This window comes from Gopherus evgoodei, unplaced genomic scaffold, assembly GCF_007399415.2.
Source record: "Gopherus evgoodei ecotype Sinaloan lineage unplaced genomic scaffold, rGopEvg1_v1.p scaffold_35_arrow_ctg1, whole genome shotgun sequence".
NCBI lineage: Eukaryota > Metazoa > Chordata > Testudines > Testudinidae > Gopherus > Gopherus evgoodei.
In genome coordinates this window covers 3,957,159-3,982,956 of record NW_022060027.1, presented here as the reverse complement: position 1 = coordinate 3,982,956, position 25,798 = coordinate 3,957,159, and the positions used below count along the sequence as shown (strand labels likewise).

The following is a 25,798-nucleotide window of genomic DNA, read 5'->3' as shown; positions in this document are numbered from 1 at the left end:
CTGGTCCGGCGCCGGCCCCGGGAGCGGTCAGGGGGCGCGGGGGGCTCCGGGGCGCGTGGCGAGCTCGGCGGGGCGCAGGGCGCGGGCGCCCCGGTCCATGCCCCGCTGCAGACAGGCTCGGGGCGGGCGGGGGGACGCAGCAGCCGGCGAGCACCCGGCAGCCAGCTCGTATGGCACCGAGAGGGACCGCGGGCGGAGGCTGCGAAGGAGCTAGGGGGGAGGGAATGGGGAGAGGGAGGGGGAGGGGAAGGGGGCAAAGGGAGGTGGGAGGGGTGCAGGAGGGGACTGGGGGTGCAAGGGGGAAGGGGACAGGGTAGAGAGGAAGGGAGAGGGAGGAGGGGATGGGGTACAGGAGGGGAGCGGGGGTTCAGAGGGAGGGGACATGGAAGGGAGGGGGAAGGGAGAGGAAGGAGGGGATGGGGTTCAGGATAGGAGTGGGGGTGCGGGGGAAGGGGACACGGAAGGGAAGAGAAGGGAGAGGGAGGAGGGGATGGGGGTGCAGGGGGAGGAAGGGAGATGGGATGGGGTGCAGGGGGGAGGGGACACGAAAGGAAGGGGAAAGGGAGAGGGAGCAGGGGATGGAGTTCAGGAAAGGAGTGGGGGTACATGGGAAGGGGACACAGAAGGGAGGAGAAGGGAGAGGGAGGAGGGGTTGGGGTGCAGGGGGAGATAGAACTGAGCAGTGGGGGAAGGGAGATGGGATGGGGTGCAGGGGGGAGGAGACATGGAAGGGAGGGGGAAGGGAGAGGAAGGAGGGGATGGGGTTCAGGATAGGAGTGGGGGTGCAGGGGAAGGGGACACGGAAGGGAGGAGAAGGGAGAGGGAGGAGGGGATGGTGTGCAGGGGGAGCGGGAACTGAGGGGTGGGGGAAGGGAGATGGGATGGGGTGCAAGGGGAGGGGACATGGTAGGAAGGGGAAAGGGAGAGGGAGGAGGGGATGGGGTTCAGGAGAGGAGTGGGGGTGCGGGGGAAGGGGACACGGAAGGGAGGAGAAGGGAGAGGGAGGAGGGGATGGTGTGCAGGGGGAGGGGGAACTGAGGGGTGGGGGAAGGGAGATGGGATGGGGTGCAGGAGGAGAGGGAAGAGGGGGTCATGGCGGGAGGGGACATGGAGGGGAGGGGAAAAGGGAGGAGAAGAGTGGGGATGCAGGAGGGGTGGCGCACAGGAGGTGGGAGAGGTGCAGAAGAGGAGTGGGGGTGCCAGAGGAGGAGACATGGTAGGGAGGGGGAAGGGAGATGGGATGGGGTTCTGAAAGGGAAAGAAGGGGGGAGGAGGACAGGGTGCAGGAGGAGAGGGGGAGCAAATATGGGGAGGGGTCATGGATTAGAGTAGGGGAGGTGGGGTGAATGAGAGGGGACGAGGAAGGGAGGTGGGATGGGGTGCAAGTGGTGAGGGGGAGGGAAGATGTGGGGGCATGGGGGGAGGGGACATGGGGTGAAGGAGGGGAGAGGTGGGACAGGGTGCAGGAGGAGAGGGGGAGGGATGATGGGGAGGGGAGGAGACACGATTTGGGGAAAGGCAGATGGGATGGGGAGAGGGAGGCAGGTGGGGGTGCAGGAAGGGAGGGGGCACAGGGAGGAGGGGATGGAGCAGAAAGAGGTGGGATGGGGGGGCGTGCAGGAGGGGAGAGGTTGGAGGGCCCGGACGAGGCCGGAAGGCTGGATGGATATTTCCTGCTGCCCTCCGGGTGCGTGTTGTATGAGCTATGCTCTACAATCGCTTGGCGTGTTCTCTGTGTGTGTGTGCGTGTTCTTGGTGTGGCTCAGGTGTGTGGCCAATGCATGCCTCCCCTGCACGCCCCAAGTGTGTCTCTCACACACAGGTGCATCGTGCGAGCACCGAGTGCCCATGTCTCACGTCTATCATGCGTGTAGCATGATCCCAGGGGATCCGCCGCTCCGTGGGGGAACAGCCGTGTGAACACAGAGGGCCCGTCAGTCCAGCAGGCCAAGCGCTAACTCCATCCAGTGGCTGGAAGTCGAAGCTGGGCGAAGCCAGCCTGGAAACAAGGTGTCAGTTTTGAACAGGGAGGGGAATTCATCCTTGGAACAAGTCACTCCGGGGCCTGGTGGGTTCTCCAGCCGTGGTGAGTTTTAAATCACATGTAAAAGCCGTGGTCTAGTTCAAATGGGAAATACTCTGGGGATGTTCTCTGGGCTGCGTCATACAGGACTGGCTGATCGCAGGGAGCCCTGCTGGCCTTAGACACTAGGAAGTTTTGAATTGTACACCATATGTGCTCATGCGTGTGTCATGCATGTGTCATGCATGTACATGCAATGTGCTTGTGTCTCCTAGGTGTGCCTCGTGTGTGCATGCACCATGTTTGTGTCTCATGTATAGGTGTGTCGTGCATGTGCACACATTGTGTTTGTGTCTCGTGTGTCCATCCTGTGAGCCAGGCACCTGCATAAAGTGCATGCCTCATTTGCGTCGCATGCATAGGCAAGATGTGTCTCGTGCATGCATGCCCTGTGCATGCATCACATGTATCAGGTGTGTGCGCCGTGTCGGGCATGTGCGCCGTGCGCATGCATCACATGCGCTGGGAACGTGTGGCGGCGTGCGGGCTGTGCAGGGACGGGGATGTCATACGCTGTGCCGCAGCAGCTGCTGCCTCCCCCTCCCCCTCCCGGTCTCCCCCACCCACCTCCGGCTCCGGTCGCCATGCCAACGGGAATGCTGTGTGCTGTGCTGCACTTTGAGGGCCCCGCCCCCTCCCCCTCCGCTGCATGACAGGCTGTGGGGCCTCCTCCCCCAAAAATCCTGCGTTCTAGAGGAAGGTGGTAGCAAACCCCCGTGTTCTGGAGTGAGTCGGGCAAATACAGCCGTGTTGTACAGCACCAGGGCTCGAGTCTGCAGCGCTCTGGTCCCACAGGTCCCACTGCTGCATTGCTCTAGAACAATAGATCCCAATGGCACAGTGCTCCAGAACAATAGATCCCAGAGCAAGGTTTCCCAATCCCACAGCACTCTAGAGCGAGATACCCAATCCTGCAGCACTCTAGCAAATACATCCTGATCCCTTGGTGCTCTAGAACAATGTATCCTAATACCACAGCGCTCCAGAACAATAGATCCCAGAGCAAGGTATCCCAATCCCACAGCGCTCTAGAGCAAGATACCCAATCCTGCAGCACTCTAGCAAATACATCCCGATACCTCAGTGCTCTAGAACAATATATCCTAATACTAAAGCGCTCCAGAACAATAGATCCAAAAGCTGTAGTTCTCTGGAGCAAGAAATCACAATGCCACATCACTCTAGAGCAATATATTCCAATCCCACAGGGCTCTAGAGCGAGATACCCAATCCTACAGCACTCTAAAGCATGGGACCCCAATCCCACTATGCTCTAGAACAATAGGTCCCAATACCTCTATGGTCTAGAACAATATAGCCTAATGCCACGGCGCTCCAGAAAAAATAGATCCAAAACCCGCAGCATTCTGGAGCAAGATATCACAATACCACCTCGCTCTAGAGCAACATATCACAATTCCACAGCCCTCTAGAGTGAGCTACCCAATCTGGGAGCACTCTAGAACAATAGATCCCAATGATGCGGCACTCTAGCACCAGACACCATGGTGCTCTAGATTCTAGAACAATAGCTCCCCCAATACTGCAGCACGCTACAGCAAGATATCCACTCCTGCTGCACTCTAGAACAATAGATTCCCAATACCCCGGCACTCTAGAGCAATGTTACTTTGCTCTAAAGCAATATATCCCAACCCCGTGACACATTAGCACAAGACATGTAGATTCCTGTGCAAAAACACTCCATTTGCAAATACCGGGAGGATGAAGGGGTGATCACCAGATTTCCCAAGAACAAATCATGCCAAAGCAGCTTGATTCCTTTCTTTGATGGGGTAACTGCTTTGGTGGATGGGAGACTGTCTAGGAAGGAGTATGGCAGAAAGAGATCTAGGGGTCATAGTGGACCACAAGCTTAATATGAGTCAACAGTGTGATACTGTCGCAAAAAAAGCAAACGTGATTCTGGGATGCATTAACAGGTGTGTTGTAAACAAGACATGAGAAGTCATTCTTCCGCTCTACTCTGCGCTGGTTAGGCCTCAACTGGAGTATTGTGTCCAGTTCTGGGCACTGCATTTCAAGAAAGATGTGGAGAAACTGGAGAGGGTCCAGAGAAGAGCAACAAGAATGATTAAAGGTCTTAAGAACATGACCTATGAAGGAAGGCTGAAGGAATTGGGTTTATTTAGTTTGGAAAAGAGAAGACTGAGAGGGGACATGATAGAAGTTTTCAGGTATCTAACAGGGTGTCATCAGGAGGAGGGAGAAAACTTGTTCATCTTAGTCTCTAATGATAGAACAAGAAGCAATGGGCTTAAACTGCAGCAAGGGAGATTTAGGTTGGACATTAGGAAAAAGTTCCTAACTGTCAGGGTAGTTAAACACTGGAATAGATTGCCTAGGGAAGTTGTGGAATCTCCATCTCTAGAGATATTTAAGAGTAGGTTAGATAAATGTCTATCAGGGATGGTCTAGACAGTATTTGGTCCTGCCATGAGGGCAGGGGACTGGACTCAATGACCTCTCGAGGTCCCTTCCAGTCCTAGAGTCTATGAATCTATGAATGCAGTGTACATAATACACCTGGACTTCAGCAAGGCTTTGGACACAGTCCCACATGACATTCTGCTACATCAGGTGGAGAAATGCAGGCTCAACAGAACTACCATTAAGCGGATACAGACTTGCTTAGACAACCGCAAACAAAGAGTGACGGTTAATGGAGTGATGTCAGACTGGAGGGAGGTCTCAAGTGGGGTTCAACAGGGATCTGTTCTGGATCCAGTGTTGTTTAACATCTTCATTAATGACCTGGCTGTGGGAATAGAGAGCAGATCGATCAAATCTGCAGATGACACAAAGCTGCAGGGGGGCGTTGCCAACGTTTTGAAGATTGAGCTAAAATTCAGAGGGATCTTGATCCATTGGAGAACTGGTCAGTAGACAACAAAACAAAACTCAACAAAGACAAATGTAAGGGGCTACACTTAGGGAAGAAAAACCAAATGCACCCATCCAAAATGGGGGATAACGGGCTTGGCAGCAGCACTGCTGAGACGGATCGGGGAGCTGTGGTGGATCATCACACCCTGAACATGAGTCGGCAACGCGATGCCGGTGCAAAACAAAAGCAAATGCAACGTTCAGCTGCACTAACAGAGGTGCAGCGTGCAAGTCCCGGGCAGTGAGAGTACCGCTCTGCTCGGCGCTAGGCAGGCCGGGAGCACTGTGTCCAGTTCTGGTCACCACTCCATAGAAAGGAAGTGGAGAAACTGGAAAAATGATCCAGAGGTGAGCGACAGAGACAATCAAAGGGCGGGAATGCAGCCACATGAGCAAAGGCTGAAGGAACTGGACATGTTTAGTTTGGAAAAGAGGAGTTTAAGGCAGGACATGACAGTGGCCTTCAAATACTTGAAAGGCTGCCATAGAAAAGGTGGAGAAAAGTTGCTTTCTCTTGCGCCAGAGGGCAGAACAAGAGGCAGTGGGTTCAAACTGCAGCAGAGCAGATTTAGATTAAATCTCAGGACAAACTTAACAGTGAGAATAGAAGGAGAGTGGAACAGACACCTTGGGAGGTCGTGGAAGCTCCTTCATTGGAGGTTTTCAAAGGGAGGCTGGAGCCACCTGTCCGGGATGGTTCAGACCAGGGGTCGGCAACCTTTCAGAAGTGCTGTGCTGTGTCTTCAGTTATTCACTCTGATTTAAGGTTTCGCGTGCCGGTAATACATTTTAATCTTTTTAGAAGGTCTCTTTCTATAAGTCTATAATATATAACTAAACTGTGGCTGTATGTAAAGTAAATAAGATTTTTTAAATGTTTAAGAAGCTTCATTTAAAATTAAAATGCAGAACTCCCGAATCAGTGGCCAGGACCCGGGCAGTGAGTGCCACTGAAAATCAGCTCGCGTGCCGCCTTCAGCACCTGTGCCATAGGTTGCCTACCCCTGGGTTAGACCCGACAAATTCTGCATCTTGGCCGAGGGTTAGACGAGCTGACCCTTGCAGTTCTGTCTGACCCCATGGTTCTGTGAGTCTGAGCGATACCAGACCACGTCACTCTCGAGCATGAGGATCGCAATCCTCAATGCTCTTGAGTGCAAGACCCAACACAACAGCGTTCTAGAGTAAGACGTCCCAGTCCCTGTGGGGCTCTAGAGCAGGGGCTCTCAAACTGCATTGCACCGCGATCCCCTTCTGACAACAACAATTCCTACACCACCCCAGGAGGGAGCACCGAAGCCTGAGCGCAACTGAGCCCTGCTACCCTTGGGTTTTATGGGGCTCTGGCTTCAGCCCCAGGCCCCAGCAAGTCTAATGCCAGGGATCCAGTGCTACAGCGCTCTAGAGCGAGGGATCCCCATACCACGGTGTTCTGGAGTGACAGAGCCAAATAATGGGCCATTCTAGAGTAAGTCCACGTGACACTGCAGGATTCTGGAGCAAGCGCCTTGAACTCGGCATCATTCTAGAGCAATGCCACAAATCCTGCCTGTGCTCTCGAGCAGGGGTTCTCAATCCATGGGCCAGGCCCCAGAACGTGCCAAGGAGTCCCGGGGTTGGCTGGACTCAGTTCTGGGCATTGGGGCCTAGTGCACAGGGTCCCAGAGCCACTCCAGTACTCGGCTGGGCCAAATTTGAATGTTTCATGCTGCCCCTGCCCCCAGTTGCTGGGGCATGGGGTGTTCCTCATCGGTGGGGGGCACAGACTAACACCTGGAGGGGGAAGCCGAGCCACAGGAGCTGCTGGTGTCACGTTCTCCAGCAAATACCGGCCCCCTCCAATGTAACCCTCACCCCCACAGCCAGGTGATGCCCCATCTTCCATACCCCCCATCCTGCTCCCCAGCCCCCTCCCCCAGTATAGCCCCTTCCCCACAGCTGGGTGACTCCCCCTCTGTCATACCATCCAGATCTTCCTCAACTTCCCCCCAACCCTTCTGCCCCCCCCAACTCCTTCCCACCAGCCCCCACTCACCCTATCCCAGGACCCCAAATCCCGCCATCCCTTTATGCTGATTTGCCCTCTTGAGACTCCAAGAGGCACAGCCCAAGGGGGCCCATCTCGCCTGGTGACCCGTCTCCACCACAGGGATGCAGCCCTGCAGCTCTGGGCTGACCCGCACCTGGGGAGCCCTCAGTGCTGCCCCCTGCTGGGGGGGAAGGAAATTGCCACACTGTGTGTGTCACACACACACACACCCCAAGACCCCCTCTGCAGTGGGAACCCGGCCTCCTGGGTGTAAAGGCTGCATTGTGGGGGGCGGGGGAGGCACATAAAGTATCAGGTTTTCTACCCTGGGGCCAACTACTGGGGGGAGGCCACTTAAAGGATCCCCCCCACATGCATATTCCAGCACTGGAGGTGGGGTTGGTGGGGGAAATACCCACACACCTCTCTCCCCCCCCAGCAATAGCCAGGCTCTCTGCGGGTGCTGCAGCTCGAGGTACCAGAGCCTGGCAGGTCACCATGGCGACCGTTAACCCCTGCTGCACTGGTTGGCAGCCAGGCTGCTGAGCCATCGCCAGCCTCCGCCCGCTGGCGCCCTTTCAGCTGCCAGCGCCTTCGCTCCCCTCCCCTGCCCTCCAGCCAGGCAGAGAGAGAGGGGCAGGGCTGGGGATGGGGGCAGCCAGGAGTCCTGCCTACCTCCCCCTCCCTAACCACTAGATCCCACTTCCCTCCCAGTGCTGGGGCTAGAACCCAGGAGTCCTGGCTCCCTCGCCCCAGCCCCAACCACTAGACCCCCACTCCCCTCCCACAGCCAGGGACTGAACCCAGGAGTTCTAGTCTCCAGGAGGACTAGGTGTTGGGTGGGAGCTGGACTCCTGGTTTCCTTGCTGCTGTCAGATAGCGTGGAGGCAGGCCGGCCTAGTGGGTGTGGGAGGTGGATGGAAGGAGGGAGGGGTATAGGAGTGGATGGATGGGTGGGTTTTGGGGGTGGATCGAGGGAGGAGGGAGATGGGGCGTGCATGGGTGGAGATGCATGGGGGTAAGGAGGGAGATGGGGGTGCATGGATGGAGATTCGGGGAGTATGAATGGCGGGAGGGATAGGGGGTGCAAGGATGGAGATGCAGGGGGTATGGAGGGAGATGGGGGTGCATGGATGGAGATGTGGGAGAGTATGGAGGGAGGGAGATGGGAGGTGCATGGATGGAGATGTTGGGGTATGGAGGGAGATGCGGGGATGGTATGGATGTAGGGTGGGAGATGAGGGTGCATGGATGGAGATGCGGGGGGTTATGGATGGAGGGAGAAGGGGGTGCATGGATGGAGATGCGGGGGTGGTATGGATGGAGGGTGGGAGATGTAGGGGGCGTATGCATGGATGGAGATGTTGGGGGGTGCATGGAGGAAGGAAAGGAGATGGGGGTGCATGAATGGAGATGTGGGAGGGGTGCACGGAGGAAGGGAGATGGGGGGTACATGGATGGAGCTATCGGGGGGTGCATGGATGGATGGAGGAACAGCCAGACACGGGAGGTGTTTGAAATAAAGTTTATTGCAGTCTCTCAATTCTATGTACATATAGTACAGAGTAAATGGGGGGGGGAATATATGACAGTAAAAAGGGGTCCCTCCTTGGTTACTGGTGTAGTATGCACATCCCTCATCCCCTCCCCGACCCCCATTCCACCCCGCAGGCTAAGAACCTATTTCCCCTCCCCACTCCCCAATCATAGGTGCCAGCCAGATTCCCCCACCCCACCGCCCAATAGGGGTCACCACACTTGTGGGGAATTCCTCCCCCCACTATCTGCTGCCCTGCACTGCCACAATCCCCCATTGCTTCAGGGTGGGAGATGCTATATTTAACCCTATAATTCTCCCCCCACCCGCACTCCTGCGGGGTGGGGGGGGGATAAAGCTATATGGTTAACCCTTTCCTCACCCTCTTCCCCCCCCCCATTCACAGTGATTGGAGGGGTGGGTGTAGCTAGTTAGCTTTCATCACCCATCCACCCACACCAGGCCCTGTGCTCAGGGGCCATTTCTGGGGCTAGATTTTTAACCCTTTCTTTGCCATCGGCTTCCAAAGGTGTGGGTGCCATGACCTTCCTCCTTGACCTCCCTTTGCCAGGTCTAAGTGCTGAGGGGTCCCCTGGTCCCCAGGGAGCACTGAAGAGCAGGAGGTGGGATTTATAAGGGTGGAGGAAGAAGGAGATTTCTGGCCCTTTAAGTGGTCAGGGCAAAAGATGGTGTCTCCCACTCCCTGAGGGCATGCAAACTCCCCCACACACATACACTTCCAATGTATCCCATAGACATCACTCTCCTGACAGAACTGGAGGTAGAACCCAGGTGTCCTGGCTCCCAAGCCCCCTGCTCTAACCACTAAATCTCACTCCCCCCCTCAGAGTGAGGGACAGAACCCAGGAGTCCTGGCTCCCAGTCCCCGCCCTGCTCTAACCACTAGCCCCCACTCCCCTCCCAGAGCTGGGTCTCACCCAACATATACCACCCTCTGTTGGATGCCATAAGAACAGCTCCTCTGTATGTCATAGTCCCAACATCATGACAAGAGATGAGGAGGGTGATTCTCCTTTAGCTCCCTGGCTGGGAGGCACTGCCATGGGGAAGCTCGCAGCACCAGAGCCTCCCCAGCTGGGGTCACTGCCATGGGGAAGCTCACAGAGCCAGGTACAGATGACCTTGTCAAAGGAGCCCACAAAATTACCAACACGGGACAGGGACCGAACAGTACCAACCAAGTCCACAGCAAGCGTCCTGGGTCCTGGCATGGCCCAGCCAGCAGGAGGGGCCTAAACCCAGCTGTGATGCCAGTTCCCCACACTGATCCATCCCTGAAGGCCCAGGTACCTATAACCTACCCCTCTTCTTTCCTCCATCACCTCCCTCAGCCTCGTTTCTCTTCTCTCCTTCCCTTCATTCTCTCATTTCCCTCTCCCCTATTTTCCTTTCCTCCTTCTCTCCACCGGCATCTTTCCCCTCCTCTGGCTATATTTGCTCCTTCCTCATTTCTGCGTGGATGGAGACACCTTCCCCTCCACAGACACAACCACAGTCACCGTGGCAAAAGAAATGCAGCCTGAGATACACCCCAGCACACGGAGATGGCTAAAAGAGACAGGAACTAATAGAGAAAGAACAAAAGAAGGTAGAGAAAGGAAGAGGAAAACAAAATGGGGGAAAAAAGGAACCTGTAAATGGGCATAGAAAGAAAATCAATAGAGAAGCAGTGCAGAGAAATGAACGAAAGAAGGAATGAATGAAAGAGTGCAGAGAGAGGAAAGCATCAAAGAAAATTTGCAAATGGCAACGAACGAGAAAAGGAACAAAGGAAAGAGTGCAGCGAAAGGAAGAAGGAAAGAGCCGGAAAGTGGAAAAGAAAAAAGACGGCAAGACAGGAATAACGGAAGAAGACAGCAAATAGGAGGAAAGAGCAAAGCGGAGCACGGGGGCAGCTGGCCTCAAGCTGGGTTAGCAATGGCCGCTGCTGGGCCTTGCTCATGCACGGGCGGTCGTGCCCACGCTTGCTAAGAAAAGGGCTTTTTCGAGCGTTCTTCGGTGGAGGGAAGACAAAGAGACGGGGCCCCCATCTGGCGGTCGAGCGGGGAGCGGGTCTCTGAGGGCGAGGTGTCGGCAGCCAGCTGCCGCTGTTGCTTTAGCCGGACAGACGCTGGTGTCCATATTTCTCTCTCTGGGTTAGGTTGCTTTCGAGGGAAGAAAGTGGCCTGGGCCCTTCCCCGTGTCCCCATTTGCTGACGTGGTTTCCCCATCTGGTTCACAACAAAGATGGCGGAGGAGTCATTTCCTCGCAGGATCAGATGGGGGGGAAGGGACCAGTGCAGCAGCACGGAAAATGGCTGACGAGTGACTTCCTGTCAAGGTTGGCCATTGTGGGGCAGCAAAGATGGCGGAGAAACTATTTCCTCTCATGATCTGCGGGAGAAGGGACTGGCATGGCAACAAGGAAAATGGCTGAGTAACTTCCTGTCAGAGTTGGCCATTGTGGGGCGGCAAAGATGGCGGAGAAATTATTTCCTCTCATGATCTGTGGGGGAAGGGACTGGCATGGCAACAAGGAAAATGGCTGATGAGTGACTTCCTGTCAAGGTTGGCCATTGTGGGGCAGCAAAGATGGCGGAGAAACTATTTCCTCTCATGATCTGCGGGAGAAGGGACTGGCATGGCAACAAGGAAAATGGCTGACGAGTGACTTCCTGTCAAGGTTGGCCATTGTGGGGCAGCAAAGATGGCGGAGAAACTATTTCCTCTCATGATCTGCGGGAGAAGGGACTGGCATGGCAACAAGGAAAATGGCTGACGAGTGACTTCCTGTCAGGGTTGGCCATTCTGGAACTGAGGAAAATGGCATTAGGAGACATTTCTTCTCAGGATCTATACAAAGGGGAGCTGGTGCAATGATAACCAGAATGGCAGATGGGCAGTTTCCTAATCGAGGTTGGCCATTATGGGGCAAAAAAGATGGCAGAGGAGCCACTTCTTGTCAGGATCTGGGAGAAAGAGATTGGAGCAGGGAGGGGGTCACTTCCTGTTAGGAATTGGCCCCTTTGGGGACAAAAAAAGCATCTGGGGCTGGCCCGATGATGACAAACAAAATGGCTGACAGATGGCTTCCTGTTGGGAATCCCGGCACCTGCCCATGGCAGCCAAAACGGCCAACAGGTGACTTCCTGTCAGCAATATTGCCAAGTTCCCACGGCTACCAAAATAGCCAACAAGGTGACTTCCTGTTGGGAATCTTGCAGTGACCAAAATGGCTGACAGGGTGACTTCCTCTTGGGAATCCCACCACCTTCCCATAGCTATCAAAATGGCCAACAGGGTGACTTCCTGTCAGGAATCCCGCCAAGCTCCCATGGCTACTAAAATGACCAACGGGGTGACTTCCTGTCACAAATCCTGCCAAAATGGCCAAATTGAGGAGGTCTCCAGGGACGGTGCAGAGGGAGCAAGAAAGGGGGACAAGGAGGGGTTGCAGTCCAGTAGCACCCCGTCTGTGATCCACAGGTGGGCCCCACTCCGCACAGTCTCTGGGGTGGGGGGCGGCTGGCAGGCCCCGGTGGGGGATGGTCTGGGGGGCTGGCCTAGCAGGGCGAGGTGGATATGTGCATGTGCTCGGGGTACTTGATAGCAGGGGGGTAATTCTGGGTCATCTGGATGGAGACGTCGCTGGAGATGTCGGAGGGGCTGCGCCCGCGGTGCCACACCTCCGGGTGCAGGAACTGGCCCGAGTAGTCGGAGCAGTCGCTCAGGCGTGGGCGGTAGAAGGCCGGGTGGGGACGGTACATCTCCTCTTCCGCATAGCGCTTTGTGAAAAGGTATACGGACATCACGCCGGCGCCCTGCAGGAGGTGGGAGACAGTGAGCGGAAGGGGAAGGAATGGGACAGCAGAACCCTGCTCCCCTCCTAGAGCTGGGGATGGAACCCAGGAGTCCTGGCTCTCCCCTGCCCCCAATCCACTAGATCCCACTCCCCCGCCCAAGCTGGGGATAGAACCCAGGCATCTTGACTCCCAGCCCCTGCCTGCTCTAACCACTAGACCACACTCTCCTCCCAGAGCTGGGCATAGAACTTAGGAGTCCTGGCTCCCAGCCCTCTTGCTCTAACCACCAGACCTCCCCCTCCTCCCAATTGGGCCCATCTACCTCATCTATTTGAAGGATTCCCCTGTTTGTAATTTGAGGTCAGAGACTTTCTAGGCTCCCCCAACAGCTCTCGCCACTGCCCCCTGCTGGATAGATTAGAACTGCCCCTCTCCGTGTGTCACAGTCACCGTACTGTGCCAGCAGAGGGGGATTCTCCATTAGTTCAGCCTGCAGAATCAGGGAAAGGGGGTTCTAAGTTCTACCCCAGGGGGCAGCACAGAGCCAGCCAGGAATCTCCAGGGCCCCAGGGAGGAGGGGTTGGGATGGGGTGTGGGGCAAGGTCCAAACCTCTTTGAGGAGGAAGGAGGAGGCTGCGAAGGCGAAGGACCAGCCGTAGCGATAGTGGAAATACTGCTCCGACCCACTGGGCCGATTCATCACCTCATCGTTGATGCTGGAGATGTAGAGAACTAATCCCACCACGAGAGACAGGCCTGCAAGAGACAGGTCCAACGATAAAGCTGCTGAGATGCAGCTGCCTCTGAGAGCTGTTCAGACAGGGACCCCACGCCTTGCTGAGATGCGACCGCCTCTGGGGTGGGGCGTGGGGTCTGCTTATACAGGGACCCCTCTCCCAGCACTGAGAAGCAGCCCCTCTGGGGCTGGGTGCAGGGGCTGTTTATACAGGGACCCCCCGGTCCGGCTCTGAGATGCAGCTGCCTCTGGGGTGGGGTGCAGGGGCTGTTTATACAGGGACCCCTCGGCCCGTGCTGAGATGCGACAGCCTCTGGGGTGGGGCTGGAGTCTGTTTACATGAGGACTATAAAAATGTCAGGATGGAAGGGACCTTGAGCATCTGCACTGATGCTAGACCAAGTAAACCTAGACCTGAATCTGGGGTCTGGTCCAACCTGGGTCTGGGTCTGGGGTGTGGCCAAACTGTTCTTTAAAACCTCCACTGACAGGGGAAATCCCACAACCTCCCTTGGGAGCTGATTCCAGAGCTTTCCTCCCCTTAGAGTTAGAACATTTTTCCTAATATCTAACCTACATCTCCCTTGCTGCGGATTAAGCCGATTACTTCTTGTCCCACCTCCAGCAGACACAGAAAATAACTGATCACAACCCTTTACAGCAGCTCTTATGTGAAGACTGGTCTCGGGTCCCCGCCTTGGGCTTCTTTTCTCTGGACTAAACATGGCCAGTTTTTTAAAACTTCCTTTTGCCCGGGGTTTCTGGCTCTCCTCTGTCCAATCTGTGCCTCTGCCCCAAAGGGCAGTGCCCAGAACTGGACGCAGCCGAGGTCTCCACTAGCGCCGAGCAGAGCGGGACAATCACCTCCCGCGTCTTACGTCTGACACTCCTGTTGCCCCGCCCCAGAATTCAGTCGCTTTTTTTGGCAACTGCATCGGTGCCTCGTATTCGGTTCATGACCCATTTTAACCCCCTGCCCTTTTCCAGCCGTCCGCCCCCCTAGCCAGCTAGCCCACCTTTTGTAGCCATGCACTGGATTTTTCCTTCCCAAGTGATGGACTTTGCCCTTGTTTGGATTGACTTTCATCTGGTCCATTTCAGACCACGTCTGCAATTCGGCTGGGTGGTTTTGAACACTAATCCCATCCTCCCAAGGGCTCACCAGGGCCGGTGCAACCATTTAGGCGACCTAGGATTTGGGAGGCGGCATTTTCTTCGGCAGCGACCGCAGCGGCCGGCTCTTCGGCCGCCCAGGTCACCACCGGCATTTAGGCAGAGGGAGCTGGGTCAGGGGAGCGCAGGGAGGACTGCCTGCAGCAAGTAACGGGGGGCGGGCGGCACGCAGGGGAACTCCCCGCCCCAGCTCACCCCTGCTCCGTCTCCACCCCGAGCACGCCATGGCCGCTTCACTTCTCCCGCCTCCCAGGCTTGTAGCGCCTAAGCTAACTGGCACCGCAAGCCTGGGAGGTGGGAGAAGTGAAGCAGCGATGGCGTGCTCGGGGTGGAGGTGGAGCAGGGGTGAGCTGGGGCATGGGGGGGTGCCTCAAGGCGGGGAGGGTGGGGACTGCCGCAGGGGGGTACTCGGGCAGAGGGGGGGAGCTGCCGCAGGGGTTGCCTCAAGGCGGGGGCTCAGGAACGGGGGGGGGGGGCGCAAGGTGGACGTTTCGCCTAGGGTGCGAAACATCCTTGCACTGGCTCTGCAGCTAGTCCATTTCAGCCCACGTCTGCAATTCAGCAGGGTCGTTGTGAACGCTAATCCCATCCTCCCAAGGGCTCACACCCTCTCCCGGCTTGGGGGCATCTGCCAATGCCACTCTCCACTCCATAATCCGAGTCGTTAGTTAAAAGAGTGAATAGTACCAGACCCACGGCTGACCCCTGCAGGCCTCACTAGATCCACCTCCCAGCTATCAGTGGTAACGACGCTTAGAGTACCGTCTTCCAACTAACGGTGCATCTGCCCTATAGTAAATTCATCTAGAAAGTGCCGCATTTCCCCAGTCTGCTAATGAGAACGTCACGTAGGCCTTGCTAAAATCAAGATCTCTCACGTTTACTGCTTCCCCCCGTCCACTTGGCCAGTAATCCTGTCAAAGCAGGAAATAAGGTTGGCTTGGCGTGATTTGTTCTTGAAAAAGCCACGCTGGCTGTTCCTTGTAACTCCGCTATCCTCCAGGTGCACAACAAACTGGTTCTTTCAAATTTGTTCCAGTGTCTTTCTCCAGTGGGGCGCGGGGCCTCTTTATACCAGAATTTCACACCGGGTGCTGAGATGCAGCCACCTCTGGGGTGGGACACAGGGACTGTTTATATGGGGATCCCTCGCCCAGCCCTGAAATGCAGCCGTTTCCGAAGTAGGGCACTGGGGGTGTTTACACAGAGACCCCTGCTCCTGGCACTATTCAATGGCTGCACCACACAAAAGTTTGGGATGGGAGTTGAAAGAGAATCTCACATCCAACCACAACCTCTAGCAGGATTTGGGGGGGCGCTGACTCCCAGGAGAGAGTGTCCCCTACTGAGACTCCACTCCCTGAAGGACAGCCCCCCCCAGTGCCGCAATGGGGCATTGGGGCCAGCCCTGACTGCCGGGGAGAGTGTCCCCTACTAAGCCCCCCCACTCCCTGCAGGACAGCCCCCCTAGTGCCACACTGGGGCATTGGGGCCAGCCCTGACTGCCGGGGGACAGCTCCCCCACCGAGCCCCACACTCCGCTCCCAGGCCCCTCACCAGAGAGGATGAAGAAGATGCCGGAGACGAAGGCCAGGATGGTTCTCTGTGGCCGGATGTGGCCGATGTTGCTGATGACGAAGGCCGTGAAGACAAGGAAGAGGCTGACCATGGGGAAGGGGGTGGCCGTGCGAACTGTCTCTGGGGGGGGGACACCAGACAGTCAAAGCATCTCCACCCCCGTCCCCCACCCCACAGGATAGAGACCACCCTCTCTCAGGCCCTCCAACACGCTCCTCACCTCCCATCCCCCATGTACCCCACCCACCCATGAGCACATCTCCTCCCCCCATCTCCTTCTGTCCCCACTGCCCCCTACAAACTCCAGCTCTACCCCCCTAGGTCCCGCCCCTAACAGCTCCCAACCCCATGGAGGACCAGGCTGCCAGGAGGCTGGGCTTCATGCCACGTACTATCTTGCTCGGAGCTGAACACAGAGTCCTGGGACATGCCTGCGACACGGCTGCCATCTCCTCTCCACTGCATGTGGGAGCTGACACGTTTTCTCCCCATGCACACCCTCTTGCTCGTGCGCTCTGTCTTGAAGCCCCCGGGACGGGAGGGCCCCTCTCACTTACTCAAGATGTTCTCCGTGTTTTCCGTCACCAGGTTTATCTCGGGTTCCAGGAAATACTCTGATGCCACACACCGGCCCTTCTCCCGGCCTGCAGGGGGCAAGAGATGGTGTTACCTGGCAACGCTCCAGTCAGGGCACTGCTCTGGGGAAACTCGCAGCACCAAGAAGTCCCCAGCCAGGGCAGTGCTATGAGACTGCCCTGGCTAGGGGCACTGCCGGGGGAAGCTCGCAACACCAGCGAGTCTCCCACACACACTGCTGGGGGCACTGCTTGAGGAAGCTCGCAACACAGGCCTCGTACCAGCGAAGAAGCAGACTCTCCAGAGCCCGGCATGCAGCGCCATCTTGATCTCGGTGGTCTGGTTCTGCTGCAGCACGATGCCCTCCTCCATGTAAAGCCAGTAGTCGGTGCTGACCGCGATGCCCACCAGCAGCAGCCCACAGGCCCCGAACACGCTACTAAGCAGCGTCAGCGCGCGGCTGCTGCAGTTACTCATCCTAAGGGACGGGGGGCACCACACACAGCACGCGGACCTGGGCAGGGAGAGAGAAACAGGCTCAGTAGCCACTGCCAGCCACCCCCGCACCCCCGCTCTAACCACTAGACCCCACTCCCCTCCCAGAGCCCGGGATGGAACCCAGGAGTCCTGGCTCCCCTTAAACTGCACTCCCTGCAGCATAGTGCCCCCCACAGAGCCCCCGCTCCCCGCAGCCCAGCGCTCCCCGTCGAGCCCCTCCGCCACTCCCCCTGCAGCCCAGCACTCCCTGCTTTGCCCTGGGGCAGTAGGGCCAGCCCTGCCGGTGAGAGTAGAGCACACACACAGTTGGATGTAGGGGCAGGTCTATGGGGTTCAGTCGCACAGCAGCGAGGGAGCCCCCTGGCCCCAGCAACTGGTCCAGGCAGAGAAGGGTCCCACTTGCCAGGGGTTGGGCTGCCCCCCAAGGTCTGCATCACCAACGCACAGACAGGGCGTAATTCAGCAGGAGCTGTCCAGAGCAGAGCTCTGGGAAATATTTTCAAGCCCCCTGGAGTTTTCAGAGCATGTTGTGGGGGGGTCCCCCTCTGGGAAATATTCTATGAGAGTTTAAACCCTGTGCACAGGATCTGTTAATATAACCCAACCATAACAAACCAGAGCTCCTGAGAGACCCTACAATAACCAAACAGCCTGGACAGCCCCCATGCCTCAGAGACCCACCGCAACAAGCCAGCGCTCCCGAGAGACCCTACAATAACAACCCAACAGAGACAGACCCAGCGACTGACAGACCCTACCATAATAAGCCAGCACTCCCGAAAGACCCTACAATAACAACCCAACAGAGACAGACCCAGCGACTGACAGATCCTACCATAACAAGCCAGCACTCCTAAGACACTCTACCTACCCCTGTCTAGTACTGTACGGGCTCCCCCACCCCACCACTGTGTAGTGACTGGTCTCAGAAACACACCAACTGTGTAGCAAGCAGCCAAACAGCACCCAACACAACTAACACAAAGACAACATACCCTAGGACATCACACCTAAAGACACACTAGGCCAGTGGTTCTCAAACTTTTGTACTGGTGACCCCTTTCACATAGCAAGACTCCGAGTGCAACCCCCCCTCATAAATTAAAAACACTTTTTTATATATTTAACACCATTATAAATGCTGGAGGCAAAGTGGGGTTTGGGGTGGAGGCTGACAGCTCACAACCCCTCACGTAATAACCTCACAACCCCGAGGGGTCCCAACCCCCAGGTTGAGAACCCCTGCACTAGGCCCACACCCACCCACCGCAAAACAGCCACCAGTACACACAACACAGACACTAGCGCAATGCACAAACACACATTACTCAGAAGCACATAGCACACATTAACACTGAGTAACAACTGACACCAGTGCAACACACACACACCAGCCAGTAGCACACACTAACTACACTAGCACAATGCACACAGCAGTGCACATCAACACCACACACACACACACACCATGCACAGAGAGACACTAAGGAAATCACACAGACAACACTGCCAGTGCTCAGAAACTCTCACAGATTGGCACTCAGCAAAATCGCACACACAACTGGCCACCTACTGGAACAACCAAGCAAAATGTGTGTGCACATCCACACACGCATCCACACACATGCACAAAGGCACACATGCAAAACTTCACAATGCACTCTACACATCTCCACGGGCTGCATGCACACCTGGGTGCACACACACACAGAGCAGGGCTCATCCCCTCCAGCAGGGGGCATCAGGGATACACACACACACACACACACACACACACACACAATTTACTGTTCACAGCAGCAGCAAACAATTCTCACATATCTAAAGGGGCACATACTCTAACACAACTCCTCGCATGAACACACATACGCACCACAATATACTGTACACAACGTCTCCAAATAAGGCATGTGCATACACACAGGGACACTAATGAATATCACATACACTAGCACAACACTCACTGCCACACAGAGACACCCTCCCTCCGCCCTTGCACTGGAAAATGGGTTGGGAAAATGAGACAACTGAGGCTAAAAGTCACCAGTCAGCTCTGCGGACAGAACTCCAGAGGAGAGTACAGCAGGACACACACACACACACACACACACACACACACACACACACACACACACCAGGGGGCAGCACCACTCTTTCTCCCTCACACACACACACACACACACTCCCATGTACGTATGTACATACACACACACACAGTTTCTCACTGACATTCACACCAGGTGTACATACACACACAGACTCTCATACACGCACAGTGTAAGTACACCCCTCCCAGTGTATCCCCTCTCTCACACACACACACTTTCTCTCTCTCTCTCTCTCTCTCTCACACACACACACACACACACACACACACACACACACACACACACACGGTGTACATAAATCACCACCCCCTCCTGGTGTCCCCCCCTCACATACACTTGTTATACATACACACACCCACATAGTCTACACACAGTGTACTCACACAAACACACACATACACAATGTACATACATACACAGGGTGTACATACACATACACACACAATGTACAAACACATACACCCATGGTGTACCCCCCCACACACACGGTGTGTGCACACACACACTATGTACACACACAGGGTGTACCCCATATATGGTGCACACACCCAGTGTACCCTGCACACACACACAGTGTACCACACACACACACGATGTACACAGTGTACCCTACACACACAGTGTACACACATGATGTACACACACACAGTGTACCCCCACACAGTGTACCCACACACACACACACACAGTGTACCCACACACATGTACACCCAATGTACACACACCCACACCATGCACACACACACACACCCAGTGTACCCACACACATGCACACCCAGTGTACATGCTCACACACACGATGTACACACACAGTGTACACACACAGAGAGAACACACACACACACTGTACACACACTGTACACGAACACCCAGTGTACACACACACACTCTATCCACACACACACACTGTACACACACACCCAGTGTACACACACACACTCTATCCACACACACACAATGTACACACACACCCAGTGTACACACACACACGATGTACACACACACCCAGTGTGTACACACACACACAGAACACACACACTCTACACACACATACACGATGTACACACCCGGTGCACATCCAGCCCGCACCCCCGGCGCTCACCTGGCGCTCACTCCCGGGGGCGCTGGCCGGCCGGCGGCCCCCACATGCTCTGCCCCCGCCGCTCCGCTCCTGCGCCGGCCTCAGACCCCCGGGCAGCGGCTTCCCGGGCCCCGAAGACCCATGGGTGGGGGGGGCGGGTCTCCCCCCGGGAGCCGCAGCAGCTGCAGGCGGGAGCCGGGCGCAGCGAGGGAAGGAGCCGGAGACCCGGGCGGAGGGATGCAGCGGGGGGGGGGGCGGAAGACAAGAGTCCGGCGGAGGGGTGCGGCGGAGGGGGGGGTAGAGGGAACTGGGACCAGCGGAGGGATGCGGCGGGGGGAAGAGGGAACAGGGCCCGGCGGTGGGTGGGGGAGAGACAGGAGCCCGGCGGAGGGATGCGGAGGGAGGGGGGGAGGGAAGGAGACAGGAGCCCGGCGGAGGGATGCGGAGGGGGGGGAGAGGGAAGGAGACAGGAGCCCGGCGGAGGGATGCGGCGGGGGGGGGAGGGGGAAGGAGAAGGAGCCCGGCGGAGGGATGCGGCGGAGGGGGGGGGGTAGAGGGAACTGGGACCAGCGGAGGGATGCGGCGGGGGGGAGAGGGAACAGGGCCCGGCGGTGGGTGGGGGAGAGACAGGAGCCCGGCGGAGGGATGCGGCGGGGGGGAGGAGAGAGAACAGGGACAGGCGGAGGGATGCGGCGGGGGGGAGAGAGGGAAGGAGACAGGAGCCCGGCGGAGGGATGCAGCAGTGGGGGGCGGGAAGAAGACAGGTGCCAGGCGTGGGGGGGGGGAAAGAGGACAGGGGCCCGGGAGAGGGATGCTAGGGGGGGAGAGGACCGGGGTCCGGCGGGAGGATGCGGCGGTGGGGGAGAATGAAGGGGACAGGAGCTCAGCGGGGGGATGCGCGGAGGGAATGGGATCAGGGGCCCGGCGGGGGGGATGGGATCAGGGGCCCGGGGGGGGGGATGCTGGGGGTGGAGAGGGAAGGCGACAGGAGCCTGGAGGGAGGATGCGGAGGGAGAGGAGGGAACAGGGGCCCGGCGTGGGGATGCTGGGGGGGGAAGGGGACAGGAGCCCGGAGGGAGGATGCGGAGGGAGGGGAGGGAACAAGGGCCGGGGGGGGAGGGAACAGGGGCCCGGCGTGGGGATGCTGGGGGGGGAGGGAACAGGGGCCCGGCGTGGGGATGCTGGGGGGGGAAGGGGACAGGAGCCTGGAGGGAGGATGCGGAGGGAGGGGAGGAAACAAGGGCCGGGGGGGGAGGGAACAGGGGCCCGGCGTGGGGATGCTGGGGGGGGAAGGGGACAGGAGCCCGGAGGGAGGATGCGGGTGGGGGGAGGGAACAGGGGCCCGGCGGGGGGATGCTGAGGGGGGAGAAGGGAGCGAAAACAGGCTGCGCTGGAGGACGGGGGTGCAGGGAGGGGGGAGGGGGCTGGCTCCGGTCGGATCGCGGGGCTGGACCGGACCGGACCGGACCGGACGCTCCGGAAAACGGCTCCGCTCTCGCTGCTGGAAAATCCACGGGAGCTACCCCCCGCCCCCCCCGTGCCGCGGACACCGTGATGTCACGGGCCCCGCGCTTAAAGGGACAGACCCGGCCACCCCCCCTTCCCCGCTCCCATGCTCGAGCCCCACCCCAACCCCTCCCCCACAGTCCCTTCCCAACCCCCAATCCCTCCCCCCAGCCCCTTCCCCTCAATCTCGCCCCTCAACCCCTTCCCCCACCCCAACCCCTCTTCCACAGCCCCTCCTCTAGCCCCTCCCCCACAGCCCCTCCCCAGCCTCCAGCCCCTTCCCCCAATCCCTCCCGCAGCCCCCCAGCCCTTTGCTTCTTTCTTCCTTCACTCCCGTCCTTCCTCTTTCTTTCTTCCTTTCTCCTTCCTTCTCCTTCCTTCCTTTTTCTACTGCCCCCCCCCCCATCCGCTCTTTCTTCCCCACTCGGGCACTGCTTTGTCTGGCTCCCGGACACTTTCCTTCCTTCCTTCCTTCCTTCCTTTCCCAGGCCCTTTGGGCTTCAGGGCTTTGGGGCTCGGCTCCTGGGGTCTCTTTCAGGGGCCGCTTCGCTTTTCCTTCTTTCTCAGTCACCCCCCCCCACATACAGACATCGAGGAAATTCACCTTCCTGGACAGTAGGAAGATTTTTAAAAGAGGGAGGGGGGCTGGGAGCCAGGACTCCTGGGTTCTGTCCCAGGCTCTGAGAGGGGAGTGGGGTCTAGTGGTTAGAGGGGAGGCAGGACTCCTGGGTTCTGTCCCAGGCTCTGGGAGGGGAGTGGGGTCTAGTGGTTTCGGGGGTGGGGCAGGACTGCTGGGTTCTGTCCCAGGCTCTGGGAGGGGAGTGGGGTCTAGTGGTTACGGGGTGGGGGCAGGGGCAGGACTGCTGTGTTCTGTCCCGGGCTCTGGGAAGGGAGTGGAGTCTAGTGGTTCCGGGGGAGGGGGTGGGGGTGGGGGTGGGGGTGGGGGCAGGACTGCTGGGTTCTGTCCCAGGCTCTGGGAGGGGAGTGGTGTCTAGGGATTAGAGGGGAGGCAGGACTCCTGGGTTCTGTCCCGGCTCTGGGAAGGGAATGGGGTCTAGTGATTCGGGGGTGGGGGTAGGAGCAGGACTCCTGGGTTCTGTCCCGGCTCTGGGAAGGGAGTGGGGTTTAGTGGTTAGAGGGGAGGCAGGACTCCTGGGTTCTGTCCCGGCTCTGGGAAGGGAGTGGTGTTTAGTGGTTAGAGGGGAGGCAGGACTCCTGGGTTCTGTCCCGGGCTCTGGAAGGGGAGTGGGGTGTAGTGGTTAGAGGAGAGGCAGGACTCCTGGGTTCTGTCCCGGCTCTGGGAAGGGAGTGGGGTTTAGTGGTTAGAGGGGAGGCAGGACTCCTGGGTTCTGTCCCGGCTCTGGGAAGGGAGTGGGGTCTAGTGGTTGGGGGGTGGGGCTGGACTCCTAGGTTCTTCTGTCCCGGCTCTGGGAGGGGAGTGAGGTCTAATGGTTGGGGGGGCAGGAGTCCTGGGTTCTCTCTCCCAGTCTGCGACACACAAGGATGTTTTCCCGTGGATTTCCTGTGAATGCACCTGTCGGGATTCCTCCCCCCCCGTAGCCCCGTCCTCCCCCTGCAGCACCCGACAGGAGTCGATAAATGAATGACGCACCTGGGAGAGGGCTGAACAGGCGCCCCCCAGAGGGGAAAGGCCCCCGCCCCCTTGAGCCAGCCAGTCCCTGCCCTGGGGCTGCACCGGTGTCAATGCCCCGCAGGGGAAAGGCCCCACAGCCTATTCCTCGATCATTAGTAACCTCACGGCTGCTCTCCGGTGGCGCCTGAGAATTACAGTCACCACTGGGGGAGCACGGAAGTGTTCTGGCCACGATCAAACTCTGCCCTGACACAGAGTCGCTGAGATCGGGGCCCCGTCGGGCCGGGCGCTGCCCTGACACAGAGTCACCGGGATCGGGGCCCGTCGGGCCGGGCGCTGCCCAGACACAGAGTCACCGGGATCGGGGCCCGTCGGGCCGGGCGCTGCCCAGACACAGAGTCACCGGGATCGGGGCCCGTCGGGCCGGGCGCCGCCCGCCCCAGGATGGGAAGCCTGAGCCGCAGACCCTGAAACTAATGGAGTCACCAGGACGAAAGAGGAATGAAGAAGCTGCTAATTTCCATCACAGAAATCGATCCAGCCAGCCCAGTCCTGACCCCCCCGCCCCAGCTCTTCCGGTGCCCCTCACTCCCGACATGCAGCCCCCTGCCAGCCCAGTCCTGACCCCCCCGCCCCAGCTCTGCCGGTGCCCCTCACTCCCGACATGCAGCCCCCTGCCAGCCCAGTGCTGACCCCCCCCCCCACCCCAGCTCTGCCGGTGCCCCTCACTCCCGACATGCAGCCCCCTGCCAGCCCAGTGCTGACCCCCCCCCACCCCAGCTCTGCCGGTGCCCCTCACTCCCGACATGCAGCCCCCTGCCAGCCCAGTCCTGACCCCCCCACCCCAGCTCTGCCGGTGCCCCTCACTCCCGACCAACAGTCCTGGGCTCCCTCCCGACCCGCAGCCCCTGCTGTCCCAGCCCTGGGCCCAAGGTCGGAGTCGGATTTCCCCGAGTTCAGCACTGCAGGCTCCGAAATGCTGAACGCTCGGTTCTTTCTGTCTGCCGGTGTCTGTTTCCAGGCCTGGTACCCCCCGCCCCCTCCCTACCCGGCACTGCACGGTCCCATCGAGTGGCTGGCGTGGAACAGGGTCGGTGAGGGAGCTCGAGGCCTCCCCTACCATTCCCCCATAACCCAGAAAGCCCCCCACTGCCTCTTATAGCTCCCCCCCAGAAACATTGCCCCCCAGTGTCCTCCCTCCCGCTCCCTGCCCCAGTGTGGCGGGGGGGGGGGGAAGGCCAGGTCTTTGCGACCCCTCCAGCCCTGGGCCTCTCTGCTCGGGGGAGGGGGATGTGGCCCCGTTTGGAAGGGGGGGATGAGGCTCTGCAAAGAACCTGCCTGGCCACCAGCCCGAGAACCAGCAAACTCGTTACACGCATGAGCCACAGAATGAGAGGAGGGAAAGTCCCCATTTCCCCACCCCCTGAGCCAGCCAGTCCCTGCCCTGGGGCCGGATGGGAGCCAGTGCCCCCTAGAGGGGACAGGCCCCGGGCCCCATTCCTTGCCCCCCTGAGCCAGCCAGTCCCTGCCCTGGGGCCGGATGGGAGCCAGTGCCCCCTAGGGGGGACAGGCCCTGGGCCCCATTCCCCACCCCCTGAGCCAGCCAGTCCCTGCCCTGGGGCCGGATGGGAGCCAGTGCCCCCTAGAGGGGACAGGCCCTGGGCCCCATTCCCTGCCCCCCTGAGCCAGCCAGTCCCTGCCCTGGGGCCGGATGGGAGCCAGTGCCCCCTAGAGGGGACAGGCCCCGGGCCCCATTCCTTGCCCCCGAGCCAGCCAGTCCCTGCCCTGGGGCCGGATGGGAGCCGAAGCCCCCTAGAGGGGAAAGGCCCTGGGCCCCATTACTATCCCTGTCTGGAGGCCCCTTTAAATCCCTGCCCTGTATTCCTGTCCCCTCCCCCTTATACACCCAAATTTCATTTCTAAGCCACAAATCTTTTAATCTTCTCCTTGATTCCTACCTTACAGACAACTGCCAGTCCCCTGAGAGCTGGAGGGGAGGGGGAAACGGGCCACAGGAATCCAGATCCTCCCTTTGTCTGGATTGGGGTGGGGGGGGGTGTCCAAAGAGAACAGCCCCTCCCCTACCCACCAGCCACAGAACAAGGTTCACTGGGCTGGACAGAATGGGGGGGGGCTTGGCGGGGGCATTGCAAGGGGCATGAGCCCTGGGCTGCAAGGGTTGTCCAGGGGGTGGGGCTCAGAGCAGAGGCTGGAGGGGGCTGCCGGGATGGGGAGCCCAAGGATGTGGGGCCAGGAGCAGCAAGCAAGATATGGAGAGGGGCAGCTCCAGCCGCCCCTGGGCCAGGCAGTCACCCCAAAACCCAGGAGTCCTGGCTTTCTCTCACACCCCCCAAGCACTGGACCCCACGCCCCTCCCCAAGCTGGGGAGAGAACCCAGGAGTCCTGGCACGCTCACGCTCCCTCTCACATACCCACAACCACTGGACCACACACCCCTCGCAGAGCCAGGGACAGAACGCAGGAGTCCTGGGTCCCAGCCCCCCCTCTAACCACTGCACCCCGCTCCCCTCCCAGCAGGACACTTCAGAAAGGACCCAGAGGTGCTGCTGGTTGGATAAAGACCTTTTA

The 25,798-nt window shown here is 58.6% G+C and overlaps 2 protein-coding genes across 2 annotated transcripts in view; both read right to left on the bottom strand.

The window, feature by feature from the left end:
* The window catches only part of LOC115641680 (voltage-dependent calcium channel gamma-8 subunit-like), a 17,504-nt gene extending 9,934 nt beyond the window's left edge, over positions 1–7,570 (bottom strand). Inside the window, exons 1-2 of the mRNA XM_030545010.1 lie at positions 7,443–7,570; positions 1–210 (exon numbers count right to left, since the gene is read on the bottom strand). The exon at positions 1–210 is cut by the window's left edge and continues 31 nt beyond it. Of these exons, the coding sequence (XP_030400870.1) occupies positions 1–210; positions 7,443–7,570 (338 nt within the window). The remainder of the gene's footprint in view (positions 211–7,442) is intronic.
* Positions 7,571–12,096: 4,526 nt separating this feature from the next.
* Positions 12,097–20,160, bottom strand: CACNG7 (calcium voltage-gated channel auxiliary subunit gamma 7). The gene is made up of 6 exons (XM_030544943.1): positions 20,131–20,160; positions 16,704–16,936; positions 16,404–16,490; positions 15,826–15,966; positions 12,970–13,115; positions 12,097–12,377 (listed from the first exon to the last, which is right to left on the bottom strand). The coding sequence occupies exons 2-6, from the start codon at positions 16,897–16,899 to the stop codon at positions 12,120–12,122; spliced, it is 828 nt and encodes a 275-aa protein (XP_030400803.1). The 5' UTR covers positions 16,900–16,936; positions 20,131–20,160; the 3' UTR covers positions 12,097–12,119.
* Positions 20,161–25,798: the final 5,638 nt, after the last annotated feature.

What these genes read in the sequence shown, in the direction of transcription:
- CACNG7 (XM_030544943.1), bottom strand. Translation starts at nt 16,899, where the DNA reads ATGAGTAACTGCAGCAGCCGCGCGCTGACGCTGCTTAGTAGCGTGTTC. An exon ending in GAGAGTCTGCTTCTTCGCTG is followed by an intron (nt 16,491 to 16,703) that starts GTACGAGGCCTG and finishes TGCCCCCTGCAG; the next exon opens with GCCGGGAGAAGGGCCGGTGT. An exon ending in CCTCCTTCCTCCTCAAAGAG is followed by an intron (nt 12,378 to 12,969) that starts GTTTGGACCTTG and finishes CACCTCCTGCAG; the next exon opens with GGCGCCGGCGTGATGTCCGT.